Source organism: Neopsephotus bourkii, unplaced genomic scaffold, assembly GCF_033783945.1.
Source record: "Neopsephotus bourkii isolate Nb327-2 ecotype Australia unplaced genomic scaffold, CSIRO-AGI_Nbou_v1 NB_739, whole genome shotgun sequence".
Taxonomy (NCBI): domain Eukaryota; kingdom Metazoa; phylum Chordata; class Aves; order Psittaciformes; family Psittacidae; genus Neopsephotus; species Neopsephotus bourkii.
The window spans coordinates 228946-244687 of NW_026901237.1; the positions used below are offsets into that span (position 1 = coordinate 228946).

The window sequence follows — 15742 nt, forward strand, 5'->3', positions numbered from 1 at the left end:
AATTAGTCTTTCTTATTCTCTAGTTCTGATAACTACCACATTTTAAGCCACATACCTGTGTATGTATAAAATAATATGTTGTTTAGGGTGAACATGGCCTTGCAGGAGAGCCAGGAGACCAGGGGTACCCAGGAGACAAGGTAATTTATAATTGCATTGTTTTATAAAATTGTCCAATTTCAGCACCTTTGTCGGGCTTCTGAGTCTCTTAAAATGCAACAGGTGAGTTGCATAAAAGCAGAATGTAGTAGTAAAAGTTACTGGATACCACTGAATTAATATATCTTAAGAATATCATATTTGAAAAATCATGGCAGTCAGGTGAAGTTCCCAATGACTGGAGAAAGGGAAATATAACCCCCATTTTCAAGAAGGGGAAAATGGATGACCCAGGGAATTACAGACCAGTCAGTCTCATCTCTGTGCCTGGCAAAATCTTGGAGCAGGTTCTCCTGGAAGGCATGCTAAGGCACATGAAAATCAACAAGGTGCTTGGTGACAGCCAGCATGGCTTCATTAAGGGGAAATCCTGCCTGACCAATTTGGTGGCCTTTTATGATGGGGCTACAGAACTGAGGGACAGGGGTAGAGCAGTTGATGTCATCTACCTGGATTTGTGTAAAGCGTTCGACACTGTCCCACACAACATCCTTGTCTCTAAATTGGAGAGACATCAATTTGATGGATGGACCACTCAGTGGATAAAGAACTGGCTGGATGGCTGCACACAAAGAGTTGTGGTCAATGGCTCAATGTCCAGCTGGAGACCAGTAACGAGTGGTGTCCCTCAGGGATCGGTGTTGGGACTGGTCTTGTTTAGCATCTTTGTCGCTGACATGGACAGTGGGATTGAGTGCGCCCTCAGCAAGTTTGCCGATGACACCAAGCTGTGTGGTTCGGTTGATACGCTGGAGGGAAGGAATGCCATCCAGAGGGACCTTGACATGCTTGTGAGGTGGGCTGATGCCAACCTCATGAAGTTTAACCATGACAAGTGCAAGGTCCTACACCTGGGTCAGAGCAATCCCAGACACAGCTACAGTCTGGGCAGAGAAGAGATTCAGAGCAGCCCTGTGGAGAAGGACTTGGAGGTGCTGGTTGATGAGAAAATGAACATGAGCCGGCTTCAGTGTGCGCTTGCAGCCCAGAAAGCCAACCGTATCCTGGGCTGCATCAAAAGGAGTGTGACCAGCAAGTTGAAAGAGGTGATCCTGCCCCTTTATTCTGCTCTCATAAGACCTCACTTGGAGTATTGTGTGCAGTTCTGGTGTCTTCAACATAAAAAGGACATGGAACTGTTGGAACAAGTCCAGAGGAGGGCGATGAGAATGATCAGGGGACTGGAGCACCTCCCCTATGAAGATAGGCTGAGAAAGCTGGGGCTGTTCAGCTTGGAGAAGAGAAGGCTGCGTGGAGACCTCATAGCAGCCTTCCAGTATCTGAAGGGGGCATATAGGGATGCTGGGGATGGACTTTTCATTAGGGACTGTAGTGATAGGACAAGGGGTAACAGGTTAAAACTTAAACAGGGGAAGTTTAGATTGGATATAAGGAGGAAATTGTTTCCTGTTAGGGTGGTGAGGCACTGGAATGGGTTGCCCAAAGAAGTTGTGAATGCTCCATCCCTGGCAGTGTTCAAAGCCAGGCTGGACGAGGCCTTGGGTGATATGGTTTAGAGTGAGGTGTCCCTGCCCATGGCAGGGGGGTTGGAACTTAATGATCTTAAGGTCCTTTCCAACCTTAACTATTCTATGATTCTATGTTGTGCTAATTAAAACTTAGCTACGGAAAGCAGTGAACAGAATTCTGGCAGCTTATCCCTGTGCTCAGAGGTGCATCAAACAAGAAAAGAATTATGGTGCGATCTGAAACCTGCTAACGAACTGTTGTAAAAATATTTTTCCCTTCTGCAGCTCACCTGGACCAGCTATGGTTAGCAGCAGCATGTGGTCTGGCATGCTCCTTCATATCATGAAACTCGTATAAATATCTTTTTTCTTCTTTGGCTAGTACATCAGAAGTCACTGAAATAGCACATCCTGTGAGAACTCTTTTGATGGGAGTTGAATGTTAGAAAGCATTCCTTATCCCACAAAATTATTTCAAAGTCTGTTTCAGGTGGCAAGGTGTAGCAATCTTTTGTTTCCAAAATAACATAGCAGTACATTTTCATGTGTCTTTAATAGCTTTCTATTTTCAGGGTGCTCTTGGTTTACCAGGACCCCCAGGGATCAGAGGAAAGGCAGGACCCCCAGTAAGTTTGCACATAGATTTTTGTTCTCGATGTATCACTGTATTTTGTTGTTATATTTGATACTTCCTTGTATCTTATACCCACACTGCATGTACTCCCTCTAGAAGCTGCCACTGCTATCTGCCTCTTTTTGGTGTTTAATTAGAAGCAGACAGTGTTTAATGCTGTTAAGGAATTAATCACTTCAGTCTCAATTTTCTTATGCACAGTCAAGCCACTGTCTGATAACCTACTAAGACTTCATGACTGTCATAGACACTTAAACTCAATTTAAAAAACACTTTTTGTACCAGAGAATTTATAATACCAACACTAATCCTGCAGAAAACCTCAACACAATTTTGCTTAGGCTTAGGTGGAAAAACTCAGCCTTTTTGCCTTTAAATAAGTATTTTCATTGGAAGATAAGCATGTGGATTAGCCTCTTCTTGAACAGTTGTGGGTTTTAAGTGCAAACTGAATGTGCCCAACTTCTTGACCTGTGTTAAATTAAGATATGAGACCCCAGTAATATAATGTTTAACTTTGCAGAATGCATTTACAATAAAATAAATTTAAAATTTTAAACATATTTGCCAGGTCAGGGTTTAATTTTGTTCAAGGAACACTCAGTTGTGGTAGCAGCAAACTGGAAAAGCAGATCATTTAGAGAATTATTTTGGTCAGTTTTTTGGCTTGTCAGTATTTATATATAATGGAGTCACTGTAACCTGGATAGGTTCTAATTTTGCTATTCTTAATCCAAAAGCTGCCATTTCTTTGACCATGATTGGATACTTAAACCATGTAGGTGGGTATGTAAACCAATACCTATAACAGTTACTTTCTGGACTTTTAAATAATACGTAATTTTATTCTGAAAACAGCTGTATATTTAAAGGCAGTTTTATATACTGTTTGGACCATCCCAAAGCTCCCAATTTATTTGTCCAAAGCTAAGTTGTGACTTCCTATTAAGTGGAAAAGTTGTCTTAACACTTGCTGGCTTTCTGATAGATATTTTTAAAATTTTCATAACAATCTGTTGTTAAAAAAATAATTATCACCAAAATTCCAACTGTTTGGATTTTTTCAAGGGGAAAATTGGAGATCCTGGATCCCAGGGGCCATTGGGTCCTCCAGGACCTGAGGTAAGAAACTGCTTAATAGAGGTAAACTAAATGTCATTTTGTTCTAAATTACAAAAGTCAGGGGTAAATGGGTTTTCTTTACAAAAGATTGTTATCTTAGTTGAATTAGAAAATACTTTTTATTCAGTCAGAACCAATGAATTCTCCTCCATAAAGTACAATAGTTTCTAGCTCATAATTTTTAATGTAAAATATCGATATGCAGGTTCTTTGATTACAAAGTAGTTCCTCATTTGCTTATATGATTAGGAGTTGCTGTCATTTGAATAAAGGTGTTGTGGATTGTGGATTACACCTTGAATGAGGCTCATGTGATTTTTCGGGCACATTTCCATTCATGAATTCTACAGCATGTTTACAAATGGGATTTTCCAAGCCTGGTCATATATTTATCTCTTAGAAAACAACCGTATTTGCAAGGAATGGAAAGAATAAACACTGATTACATAGGAAGCATTGCCAACTAGTTGAATCTAGCAGTGTAGTTTCCTAAGAACTCTATAGTACTATGGAAGTCTGCACAGAAACTCAGTCTATACATTGTTCAGTTTCTCAGTTTCGGTGCTTTTTGGCATTTATACTATGGGCTTTTGGAAAAAATGCTGTGGATTATACAGGAAAGACATATGCACATGAAGACATGCATGTATTTGCTGGAGAGATGAAAGCAAAAAAATCAGATTTGTCTTTTTAGTCAGCCTCTTCCAAAGGATGGTTGGGGGGACAGGGGGCTTGATTTTGGTTTGTTGTCACTTGTTTTTCTTGGGGTTTTTTTGTTGTGTGTGTGTGGTTTGGTTGTTGTTTTGGTTTGGGTGGTTTGTTTTGTTTGGGGATTGTGGATTTTTGGTGGGGTTTTTATTTTGGTATTATTATTATTTTAAATATATCTGGAAGAGATGTATTAGCAATGATGATTGTTCTGGCCTTATAAGATACAGTAACTCTGAGAGTATGTCTTCTCAAACCAAGGCTCTATATCTCTACTTTTAAGTAGGAGCCCCTTTTTGAGTCCTTGATCTTTAAAGAACTGTCATAGTTTAAAACCAGCCACACAGCTCATTCACTCTCTGCCCCCCTTCTTGCCCTCCCCCTACTCCCAGAGTGACAGAGAGGAAAATTGAAAAGAATGCAACTCCTACGGCTTGAGATAAGAACAGTTTAGTAACTAAGGCATAACACAAATCACTACTGCTACCACCAATAACAATAATGATAAAGGAAATGACAAGGGAAGAGAATACAACACCTCACCACCCACTGACCAATAACTCACCCCACCCCACCAGACCAAGCACTGACTGATACCTCCTCCAGCCCCTCAGTCCTAGTCCTTCCAGGTGACTCGCAGTTACATCCTGGGCATGACTTACTGTGGTACGAAATACTTCTTTGGTCAGTTTGGGTCAGGTGTTCTGTCTCTGCTTCCTCCCAGCCTCCCCTCCTCCCTGGCAGAGCACGAGGCTCAGAAAGCCCTTGGCCAGACCAAACATTTGAGCAGTAACTAAAAACATCAGTGCTATCAGCACCGTTCCCAGGCCAAAAGTAAAAAACACAGCACTGCACCAGCTACCAAGAAGGAGAAAAAATGACTGCTACTGCTGAACCCAGGAAAAGAACAAATTACTAGGTTTTATTCCTTTGTTGTTACAGCTCATCTAAATCCTAAAGAACACACTTTCCTATTGGAGATGAGCCCTCATTGAGAAAAAGCTCACTGGGAAAGGTGTTGTAACGACACAAGATGGTATTTTCAGAATAAGCCAGTGCGTTTTAGTCAATGAGGAGAGAGTATTTTTGTGCCCTTGAATTAGAATGAAAAAAGCACAAAGCCTGTGCATGCTGCCCACAGCTGCCTCCTTCTGTAGCTCAGGATTTTAGATTTCGTGAGCTTGTCTGACTGTTTGAACCCACAATGCCTTTGCTTGCTGAGTACCATGAAGTGTATAATGCTTATTGTTAACGTGAATGAAATTAGACAAGGTTCTAACAGGCTTCCACATGTACTCAGAATATTTTATAGTTAAATTTTGCTCTGTGAATCACATTTAATTATCCCCCAAGAATGAAGGTGATAGTTTCCCTCAGATGTGCTCCGAGTATCATAAATAGGTTTCATCTGGAGCAGAGGGAGCATTAGTCATTATCTTCAATAGAACTTTTTTCATCTGTGCAGTATTTTGATCTGAGGTCTTTAGCTTATTCTTTCAGGAAGAGACTCATATGGGATTCAGCTGGTATGTTTCATGCTCATGGCAATAGGATTACAAAGGAAAAGGAAACATTCAAGTAATACTAACAATCAAAAAGGCACATATTTTGTAAGTGAATCACTGACTGCTTTGAGCTGTTCATTGTTATTTTTAATGCATGTTTTCTCTTCATCGCATGATGTTCTGAGGTTGTGCAAACAATGCCATGAGTGCAGTGATAACGTAGCTTTCTCTTTCAATATTGCATAAATAAGTGCAAATGACTTGAAAAAATATAGAAATAAAGACAGTTATAGCTGAAGTAGTTGCATATTTTGGCATACATCTAAAGAACTGTTCTTGTAGAATTGCTCATACTTCCTGCTTGTCTTTGCAGAGATTCTTTACTGCTCCTTTCATAAATTTTATTTGCCATGCCTATGTCTTTCTGATTATTTTTTTTCTGTCTTCAGAAATCTGTACTAATTTTGCAGAAATAGTCAATTTACTATAACTTTTTAATAATGTTGAACAGTGCTTGTTCATATGACCTTCTTGGGTTTTATATTTTCTTCAGTGATTATGATAGTGCAGTCTGTGCCTGTTAGGTGCTAGCCTGTTTGCACAGACCTTCATAGGTACTTTTCACAGGATTTTTTATTTTGGAGATTTTTCTTTTTCAGACAGAGCTGTGTGAGACTTCACTACAAAAGAAGTGGCATGCAGATAAAGAAAACTTGGTTTGTGTTGCTTTACCATGGCATCATTTAATTCCTAATGTTCTGAATCTGCTTAGAATAAGGCCAGCTTATATGTAAATGACTTTTGTTTGTTTTTTAACACTTGCACTGTGTTTGGCTCTTGGGTTTTGGTGTTGATCTTAGAAGAAATAGTAGTGTTGCAAATAAATTGGGATCTCTGCCTTACTTTTTTAGACTGGCCTAAGTCTTGATGTGGCCTGATCTGTATGGGCAGGCAGTTGTCAGCAGCGTAGAAGCAATGTAAAGTGAAATAATCCTCCTGCAAGCGAACTCAGTTAATCTTGCACAAGGATTATGTAACTATTAGTTACCAATCTCTTTTCTAAGGTTTAAAGTTAGGCAAATCTAACGCCAAGCTCCCTCTGGAAATCCTGTCCGATTCTTGGAGTGGGTCTACACTGAAGTTCTTACCAAAGCTCTTAAATTTTTTCCATTGTAGATTTTTAGAATGCTTCAAAACTTGGTCCTTAAAGTGCTTGGTGGTGGCTGGTGCTGCTGTGCTGATCCATCAGGTCAATCACCAGCCACTTGCTCACACTGAAGTAGATACTACTTTTGTAAATACAATCATTCTAATGTCTGTTTCATGTAATATGTAGGTGCAATAGAAAGCTTTATAGCATGATGCATCACACTTGGAAAACTGGTGACTTCAAGTCTCTCACAAGAAAATCAGTCACTAGTGTTTCAGCAAGTGTGGCTGAACAGATATGCCACATTTGTCTAATGTGCTGTTAGACAAAAGCACAAAGCAGTATCAGCGTCACTTCACTGACATCTTAGCAGCAGTAAATTGCAAAGCTTTCCTATTTTGTATGTTGTAATCCATGATTGCCCTTTTTAATGTTCTCTGACAAATTACAATTGTACAGTTGTAATTTGTACTGTTAAATTCCTTCTTCCACCCTCTCCAAAATCAGAATTGAAGTTTTGTACCAAAAAAAATTGAAGTTTTGTCTCTGCACTTTACAAATGCTGGCATTAAACTTTGGCTAAACTGGCACACACAGAATAAAGCTCATTTCAAATCTTTTTTTTTTTCCTTACTGCTTTCCACTGTACTTGGCACATTGTTGAATTGTCATGCACTTGTACAGATGGCAAAGAGCAAAGTCCTGTCACTGCGTGAATACTGACATTTCTAAAATGGTGTAGAGAAGAAAATAGATTAATTGAATTCTATCTCTGCATACCATGAGCTTTCAGAAGAATAATAGACACTTATTTGAGAATACAAAATCACAGCTTTTTTTCTCAGTTTAGAGAGATTTATAGTTTTATGCAGGAATCTTCCATTTATAAGTCGGTAATAATTAGTAATAAAGCACTTAATAAGGCATCTTTGAAGTTCACTGGCTGCATCCAGTCAGTATTGCTTCTGAAAATTCATTTTAAACTCTTATTCCACTGAAACACAGCATGTGATTGAATGAAATAATATTTGAAAAGGGAAACTTGACAACTGAAGGTACTGTGACAGTCTGTGGAGAGGTTTTTGCTCTGCGGTACCCTTCCACCAGCGCCCATGTCCTGATCTCATTGAGGGCTACTGAGGAGCTAAAGGGCAGGAGAGTTGGTGGCAAATAACAATGCTGGAAAATGTCATGTGGAAACAGCTTGGAGTGAGTGGGATTATGCAAATATAAGAGGATTCCTAGTGGAAATGGAGTGTAATTTCCAAACATTTCTAATACTCTGCTTCCTTGTTAGCAGTCACACAGGAAAACAAACAAAAGGAAAGCAGCACCTTTTGCAGATCCCTCATCTCTGAGGCACTGACAAAAAGTCATGCCCTGACATATTAACAGTCTCATCATCTCTGCATATTTTTTTTTGTTAAAGATTATATAGGTAAATGAGAGCAATAAATATGTTAATTTTAGATTTAAATGCATTCAGTTCAAAAAGCAACACTTTTACAGCAAGCTCAAAGCACATTTGTATTGAGATAGCTAGTATTTCCCTTTTTTTGTGGCGCTACCTCTAGGTTTTTAGACAGAGTAAACTCTAAAGTGCTTTGCTGGCAAAAGGCCACATCTGCAGCACGAGTTTGAAAATTATTTGTAACTACCAGCTGCCAGGCTTCTGGCTTTTGGGAAGATAAGAATCTACACTTTGCATTCCCTTAATAGAAGTCATAATGTTGAGTGATGCTTGGTTCCAGATAGCGACTGCTGAAAATTACTTTGCCGTTGGAAACTATACATTGATCCTCTGACCTTTCACTTACAGAAGAATAATGAATTTTTAATCTGGAGTAGCTTCACAGGAAGCTGAATAACTCTTGGCAAATTCAGATAGAGGTAGATATGTATACAACTTCACTACTCGGAATATGAATGGCAAACACCAATGCTGAAGTGCTTAAGAACTTCTTTCTGGTTCATTCATTTTTCTGGAATTAAGTGGATGTGTCCTGGATTATTACAATTTTCTCATGGATCATTCATGTGATTATTCATTTCAGCACTCGGAAATAGTGTTTTAATATTGCTATAGCATCTGCATTTTCTCTGTGGTAATGCGTCAGGATAAAAGACTAAATCCAACTTAACAGCAAAGACAAAAAATATGAAGATTTTAAACTTGTGAATAAATTGACAATACTGCTCTCAGTCCAATAGCCCTCTCCATCCTAACACTTTGCCTGACATTGAAAGATTTCCAAAGGTCATGATTGTTCTAACTGTGATAGTCCATGTCAATGCTTGTATTTCATAGTTCATAAAATCATGGAATGGTTTTGGTTGCAAAGGACTTTAAAGCTCACCTGTTTTCAACCCCCTGCCATAGGCAGGGACATTTTCCAGTAGACCAGGTTGCTCCAAGCTCCATCCAACCTGGCCTTGAACACTGCCAGGGATGGGGGAATTATTACTGAATTACTTCTAGAAGTAATTCTGCAAATAAAGTTGGCATCTTTCCTCATAGTAAGAATTATAAGACATATGAATAGACATTTTTCTTGATAGATTGTGTTCTGGAATGTTTATTGCCGTATGGGAAATGTCTCTGGGTAAGCATTTAGCACTTCTTCACACATTAGAAAGTTAGAGATTTACAGATGTACAGAACAACCCAACCCTTGGTACCTATCTAAGTTTGGTAAATAAACAAATTTAAGAAAGCATGGGTTATAGCAACTTCCAAAGAATTGTCCCAACTTTTAAGTGTATTTCAGTGAATACGTGTAGTCAAAATTTAAAAAATCCCCTTATGAACTGTATATGAATGAAGGCTGATAAAAGCAAGTCCTTCAGGTGTCAGCCTTTAGTTATGGGACTTGGGCACATGTGACTAGTATGCTCTGTGCCACCTAGAGGCGTGCTAAGCTGTTGCACAGCTCTACTAGTTACTGCTTAATGGCAAAATTACCACCACGGTGTTTTGTGAAATGCTGTTATGGTGGTTCTGCTTATTCTGAAAACTCAGGTGAGTTGTTTTTTACTCTTCAGTGGTTTGCTTTAGTATTTATTAACATTCAAGTGCAGAGTCTTGGGGTTTTGGGGAGGTTTGGGTTTGTTTTTGGCTTTTGTCGTTTTTTCTTTCAGTATTGTTTATACTTTTTTTTTTATTTAATATATACAAACACCTCAAATATTTGCACCCCATCTAAATCTCTGCTTGGAAGTCTCTTTTCATCCTGTTAAGAACAGGTTCTAGAAAGCGAACAGAAGAAAGCCCTACAAGTAAAAACAATCATAACCTAAATACTTCTTAAATTTTATTATGATGTGGTAGTTGAGGGTCAGATAATGTTCTCTTATAAACTTCGTGCTTTAGTTGGATTTCTCTTTACCTTTTTGGTAAAGTTTTTTGTGATTCATGTCAGGTAATTATGGATAGTCATTATAAATTATCATTACCTGTATTTGAAGCTCAGCTGTTCTCGAAGAAGTGTATGGTTAACTATGATCCACAGTGAGGCTTTTTTCTTTTTATTAATACCTTTTTCTTGCTTAGAGAACCTAAAAAATGACTTTTGAAGCTTTAATGATGACACGTATTAGCCTGCACTTTTGGAAGGGTGCCGGGGAGAATTTCACGCTGGAAGTTCTTTATGAGATGTTCTTTAAATTGTTCTGAACTCGTAAGATGCTTTCATTTCCATTATTGGAAAAGTATGCATGCGAAGAATGATGCTTATAATTTTTCATTTACAAATACTTTCTGTTAAGGAAGAAGGAAGCTTGTTTTTACCAGTGTTAGGTGACGGATGTGCACAAATGTAGTAATAAATATTTTAGTCAGAGGAATAACTTTTCAGTGGCAGTCTATTTTCAGATAAGCAAGGTTTAATGACATTTAGAAGTTTATAAAAATAACAAAATCAGATCCTGTCTTGGCAGGTGACTGAGCCCTGTGCTAACTAAGGAGTCATTTACCAATGCTTTCTTTAGCCTACAAATAAAAAGATTTCTTCACTGAAAGTTTATGAAATTTAACTCACTGCTGTATTGCGTAAGTTTTAGCTGCATCATTTTTGTTTCCTTAGAATACACTTATTCCTTAAAAAGCAATCTTATTGTAACACTGGATTGCTCTGACATAGAAGCATCCTCATGGTGTCCCTGTCAGTGCCTACTGGCCAAATGCCTTGGGATTATAATCTTCATTGATTCATTTTCTTTGGATATTCGCTTTTTCAGCAGCTGGGCCTATACTGCACACTATTTAACAAAGGCTTATTCTAAGTGCTACAAGGGGGTGATCTTCAGTTACTGTCAGCCAGACCTGGATCAGTACCTGCTGATTTCAAGGCAAAAAGCTTTCTACCCTTTTCTTAATTGTGCACTGATCTTGTCCTTAAAGTGCAGCCAAGTATTAAAGGCTTTCAGCTGCTCTCTAAGCTTTTTTTAAAAGCACAGTTGAGTGCACGAGTACAGGACCTGGTGCTTACTGCTCTGTGTGGGGGTTTCTTGTACATCAAGACCAATCTAATAGTTGAATGTCACATGTTAATTAATGCATAAAAAGTCTTATGCTAAGAGATGTGAAACCCGTACTGACATCTGCTAGATTGAGTTTAATGAAAGCTCCCTAAAAATCTGTCATTCATCCAAGTCCTTTCAAGGAAACTTAATAGATTTTGACATTTTGGGGATGGTAGAACATATTTATTTCTTGTTTTTTTTGTGATTCAGGTTTGTGAAATGAATTAACAGGATCAAAACAAGTATATTGGAAATGTTCCTACTCTAGAAATCATTTGTATGTATGATTTCTTTAGGGTTTTCCAGGAGATATTGGTGTACCTGGATTAAATGGCCCTGAAGGTCCTAAGGTAAGATTATTTGAAAACTTATTTATATTAACAATAAACAGTATAAATTTCTGAGGAAAAGCTCTGAGAGATGGACACTGGCTTTTTGAGAAGCTAATCTTATTGTCAAAATACAAATACTTTGCCTCAGGTGTTTATATGAGGAAGTTAATCTGATGTTTAATGCTGTTATGAGGGTAAAATTATCCTTTGTTAGATGGAAGCATGTAATGGCAAGTTAAGTGTAAGGTCATTTGGTGAAAATGCTATGCAGCTGGAAAGTAGCACCTGTGTTTAAGTAAAATGCATGCCAAATGCAGATCTCTGTGTCTTGAGTCATACAGATTTTTTAAAACAGAGTTTGAAAGAAATAGTAACTAAGAATATGGAAAAATAGGTAAAATTCACCTACCAGATTAAATAACAATAATAATGGATAAAACTATCTACCAAAAATGACTGTGCCAGATTATTTTAGCCTCTTCTCTTTAGTAGACTAATATTTTAGACCCATCTTGGTCAATAATTCATATATCTAGAGTTTTCAATGAAGCTTTAGATAAAAGCACATGATGGTATTTTTTGTTTAGAATGGGAAAGGTAGAGACTAGCACAAAAGTGCAGATGGATCAGAAGTTAACTCAGAGGTTAATCAGAAGTTAACTCAGATGGTTTAATGATGGGCTAATTATTGAAACACAAGTACCAATTAAATTCTTCACTCAGCAGCCTTGGGGCTGTTCTTATAGGCACAAGTATGATGGAATGAAATTTGTATATGAAACAGAGTTGAACATCTTCAGATGATCTTAAAAACTGCATTTTGTATTAATTCACCCCACTTGTTACTTCAGACTGATACATGCAGGGACAAAAGTAATAAATGCTAGTGTAAACTTAGCACTTTGTACGTGGCAAGGACACTGCCAAGTCTCTCTGAAATAAAAGCACAATAAGGCAGTTAGAAATTAGGTGAAATTCTAGAATACATGAGGCAAGGTGCCACTGCACAAAGCACAAGAAGACTTTATCTAAGTAGTACACACAGTTCTGGGCGTTTGTGTTCCAGAAGAACTCAATCAGGTGGGACTAGATGCAGAAAAGGATACTTGCATGACTGTATTCTGAGAGGCTGTTTATTTATCTTACCAAAACGAAGGGACTTTTTGAGCTTCGTAAGCCAGAGGACAGAAACTGGTGAAGCAAAAGAACTGTGCAAGACCAACAATATCATTAGTCCAAAGTCAAAACATGCAAGTTGTCTATAAATAGAGATGGAAATTAGAAGTGTTCCCATCAACAGAGTTGTGAAATTCAGTGGCAGCCTACTCAAGAAAACATAGGACAGGGAGCAGTAAATAGTTTAAAGATAGTCTTATTTGTACTCGGAAGATTGTAACAGTCCCTCCATGCCAAAGTTAGTAATTCTCAAGAATGTTTCAAATAATCCAGTTGCCAAAGCCATAGCCAATCTTTTCTGCATCTCATATTCTCACACTGTGTCAAGAGCCTTGTCCCAGAATAGCACATACATGCATTTACTAGGAAAGATGAGAAATCATTATCTGATGTGGCAAACTGGTGAGAAGTTAAAATACATTTCCAGAGAGAGGTATGGTCTTTTTCTTCAGTTCTGATTTATTGTTTTGCTAACTTGTTTGTGTATATGTATGTACAATATTAGTAGCCTTATGTGAATGAGTTTTATCTGGTCATTGCAGTGGCAGTTGCTCCTGCATTTCCAAATTACCAGGGCACTTAAAAAAACTTTTGATGCAAGACTGTGTCTAGGGTCTAGAAGAAACAGGAGAAGAGAAATACAACAGTTCTTGAACTACAGATGATATTTAATCCTCCAAGCTGGTAGATGAACTGCTGCTCAGTTTCTTCACTGAGATAATATTGCACATGATATCCCAAGTGTTAAATTAGATGATTTTGATGGAATTGAGTTGATGTTTAATACATAGATTACTGATCTATTGCCTTTTTACAGATTACAGCAAAAATACTAAAAGGTAGCCTACAAAGTTTAAGACTCTGTACTGTCAAAAATCTTAGACATCCTGCTCTAATTAGGGAGAAATGATGGCTTACATTTGAGAAGGAAAATTAGCAAACTGGAAAAACTCTTATGCTGCGCCTTGTACCAAGGGAGAAGTGCTGCAGAACATTGGAAATGTTTGGGCTTTCGGGATTCCCAGCTGTCTTATGTTGACTGCAGTTATAAAAGATTTCCTCCAGCTTTTATTTTTGGAACACTGTTCTCACTGTGCTGCTCTTTTCCTCATGTTTTTGTTTATGCTATCTCAGAAGCAATAGCGTTTTAAAAGCCAGGAAGGCTGGGTAAGCTTTATTTTTTAGCAGCTGGCACGGGAGAAATTCAGCCTCTTGGTGGAAAGTTCAAGCTCTGTGAGTGTGATCAGCCATCTCTAAATACCAGTAGAAGTTCTGGATTGTCGATTTTCCCTAAATTAGTGCAGTAATCAGCAAATCTGACCTCTCTGAAATAATGTTCAAAGGATTCATTGCGTAATTTGGTCTACAGCACATTACCGGGCTTGGAAACAGTGTTTTAGGAGGTGTTTGATCTTGATCCATCGCTTATAAAAAAAAAAAAAAAGGCACACTCACATTTAAAAGTGGAATAAAAACGTTTTTAAGAAGTTCTGAAATAATTTAGTTTGGTTTCCTATGTTATTCTTGCAAGTACTTATGCTCTGTAACAGAGAAAAGTAAGAGTAAAAGAGTCAAACCATGCTGACTACAACTAATTTTTCCAGTAGCATGTGTTGTACTGTGGAAGTAGTTGAGAACTTCCTTTCTCTGCTCATTTTTGTTTGGATAACATATTTAATAGAAGTGGCTATTAGGAGTTTCACCAGTTGTGGAAGGGATGGTCAACTAGAAGTTATATTTGTGAATTACAGGATACCCCCATTTACTGACTTCCCACAGTTTTTCCAGACCCTTTGATGCACTTCTAATGACTACCTTCATTTTCTGTTTGTTGCCTGAAACCCCAGAGGGAAAATGGAAGTTTAATTTGCTCTTAATATTATTTTTACAGTCTTTGACATTTTTCCAGTTAAGTGCAGTGGAATGTTCTGTGCAGTAGCAGTATCGCAACCATTCCCACTGTGCAGTTACATTATATTGGAAGCTTCATCTCCTCATATGTTTTGCTGTTAGAATGAAACATCAGTGCTGTCAATGAAAATTTTTTATGACTGACTACACAAGCATATTATTTACATAGTGCTACTAAAAGCTCTCCTGTCACTTTTGTGATGGTATGTTAAGCAGCAGTCCACCCCGGTCCTTCACAGATTGATGATGTCTCTGGTGAAACTCAATACCGTGAAGTTGCCTATTCCATATTCTGCTCCATTTTATTTGGCGTGCTAAGTAAACTGTTACTAGACCTCTGTCTAGACTTCAGCTTCATTAGTAACCAATTAATAAGGCTTACACTTGGGACTTTCCCACCTTTACTTTATTCAGAGGCTAATCATATCTCTCCCAAAGGGCAGTTTCTTTGTTCTTGTTGCTTTATCTGATAAGCCTAGCTCTCCCAGAACATTTATAATAGGTTTATACAGATGGTGTTTTTTTCCTACACCAAGTCAAGTGCTTTTCCTGATCCCATTGCAATTGGGATGACTGAGATTTTTGACACACTGCTAGCTGCAAAGTCATTTTAACAAAGTTTTTAAATGTTACTGTGAGCAGTCATGAAAACTCGGATTTGGCAGAGGAAAAGGTGCTTTATCTTTGGGAATCTGATTATAATTCTTACAGAAAAGTAGAGGCTTAAAATCACAAGTAGTTTTGGACAAGCTAGTAGTCTAAATTCACCTTGTAGTTCATTTCCATTGCATTGTTGTCATCACATGTTATGCTAAAGACTACCTAAATGAAAGATGTAAGAATTATATTGGTTCTGCTTTAATCTTAGTGTGATGGTGTGCTTTACATCTTCAGAAAAAATGAATTGTTCTGTTGTAAGTTTCAATATTTTCTTACCTCCTTTTCAAAACAACAAAAGAAAAAAGCTTCGAAATAGTCTATGTACTAGAAGTTGGTAAGATACTCAGTCTTCCAGTAGATACTGAAATTTTGCTGCATCTTCTCTTGGCTTCCTC

The 15742-nt window shown here is 37.9% G+C and overlaps 1 protein-coding gene across 13 annotated transcripts in view; it reads left to right on the plus strand.

Annotated features, from left to right (window-relative positions):
- Positions 1 to 15742, plus strand: part of COL24A1 (collagen type XXIV alpha 1 chain) — a 142021-nt gene that overhangs the window by 60888 nt on the left and 65391 nt on the right. For 12 of the 13 annotated variants that reach the window (XR_009725583.1, XM_061354393.1, XM_061354387.1 and 9 more), the window contains 4 exons: positions 87 to 140; positions 2201 to 2254; positions 3331 to 3384; positions 11565 to 11618. Coding sequence is in view for 12 of the 13 variants with exons in the window: in XM_061354393.1 (XP_061210377.1) it covers positions 87 to 140; positions 2201 to 2254; positions 3331 to 3384; positions 11565 to 11618 (216 nt within the window). In the remaining variant the exon portion in view is untranslated. The remainder of the gene's footprint in view (positions 1 to 86; positions 141 to 2200; positions 2255 to 3330; positions 3385 to 11564; positions 11619 to 15742) is intronic. The other variant, XM_061354389.1, reaches the window with a different exon arrangement.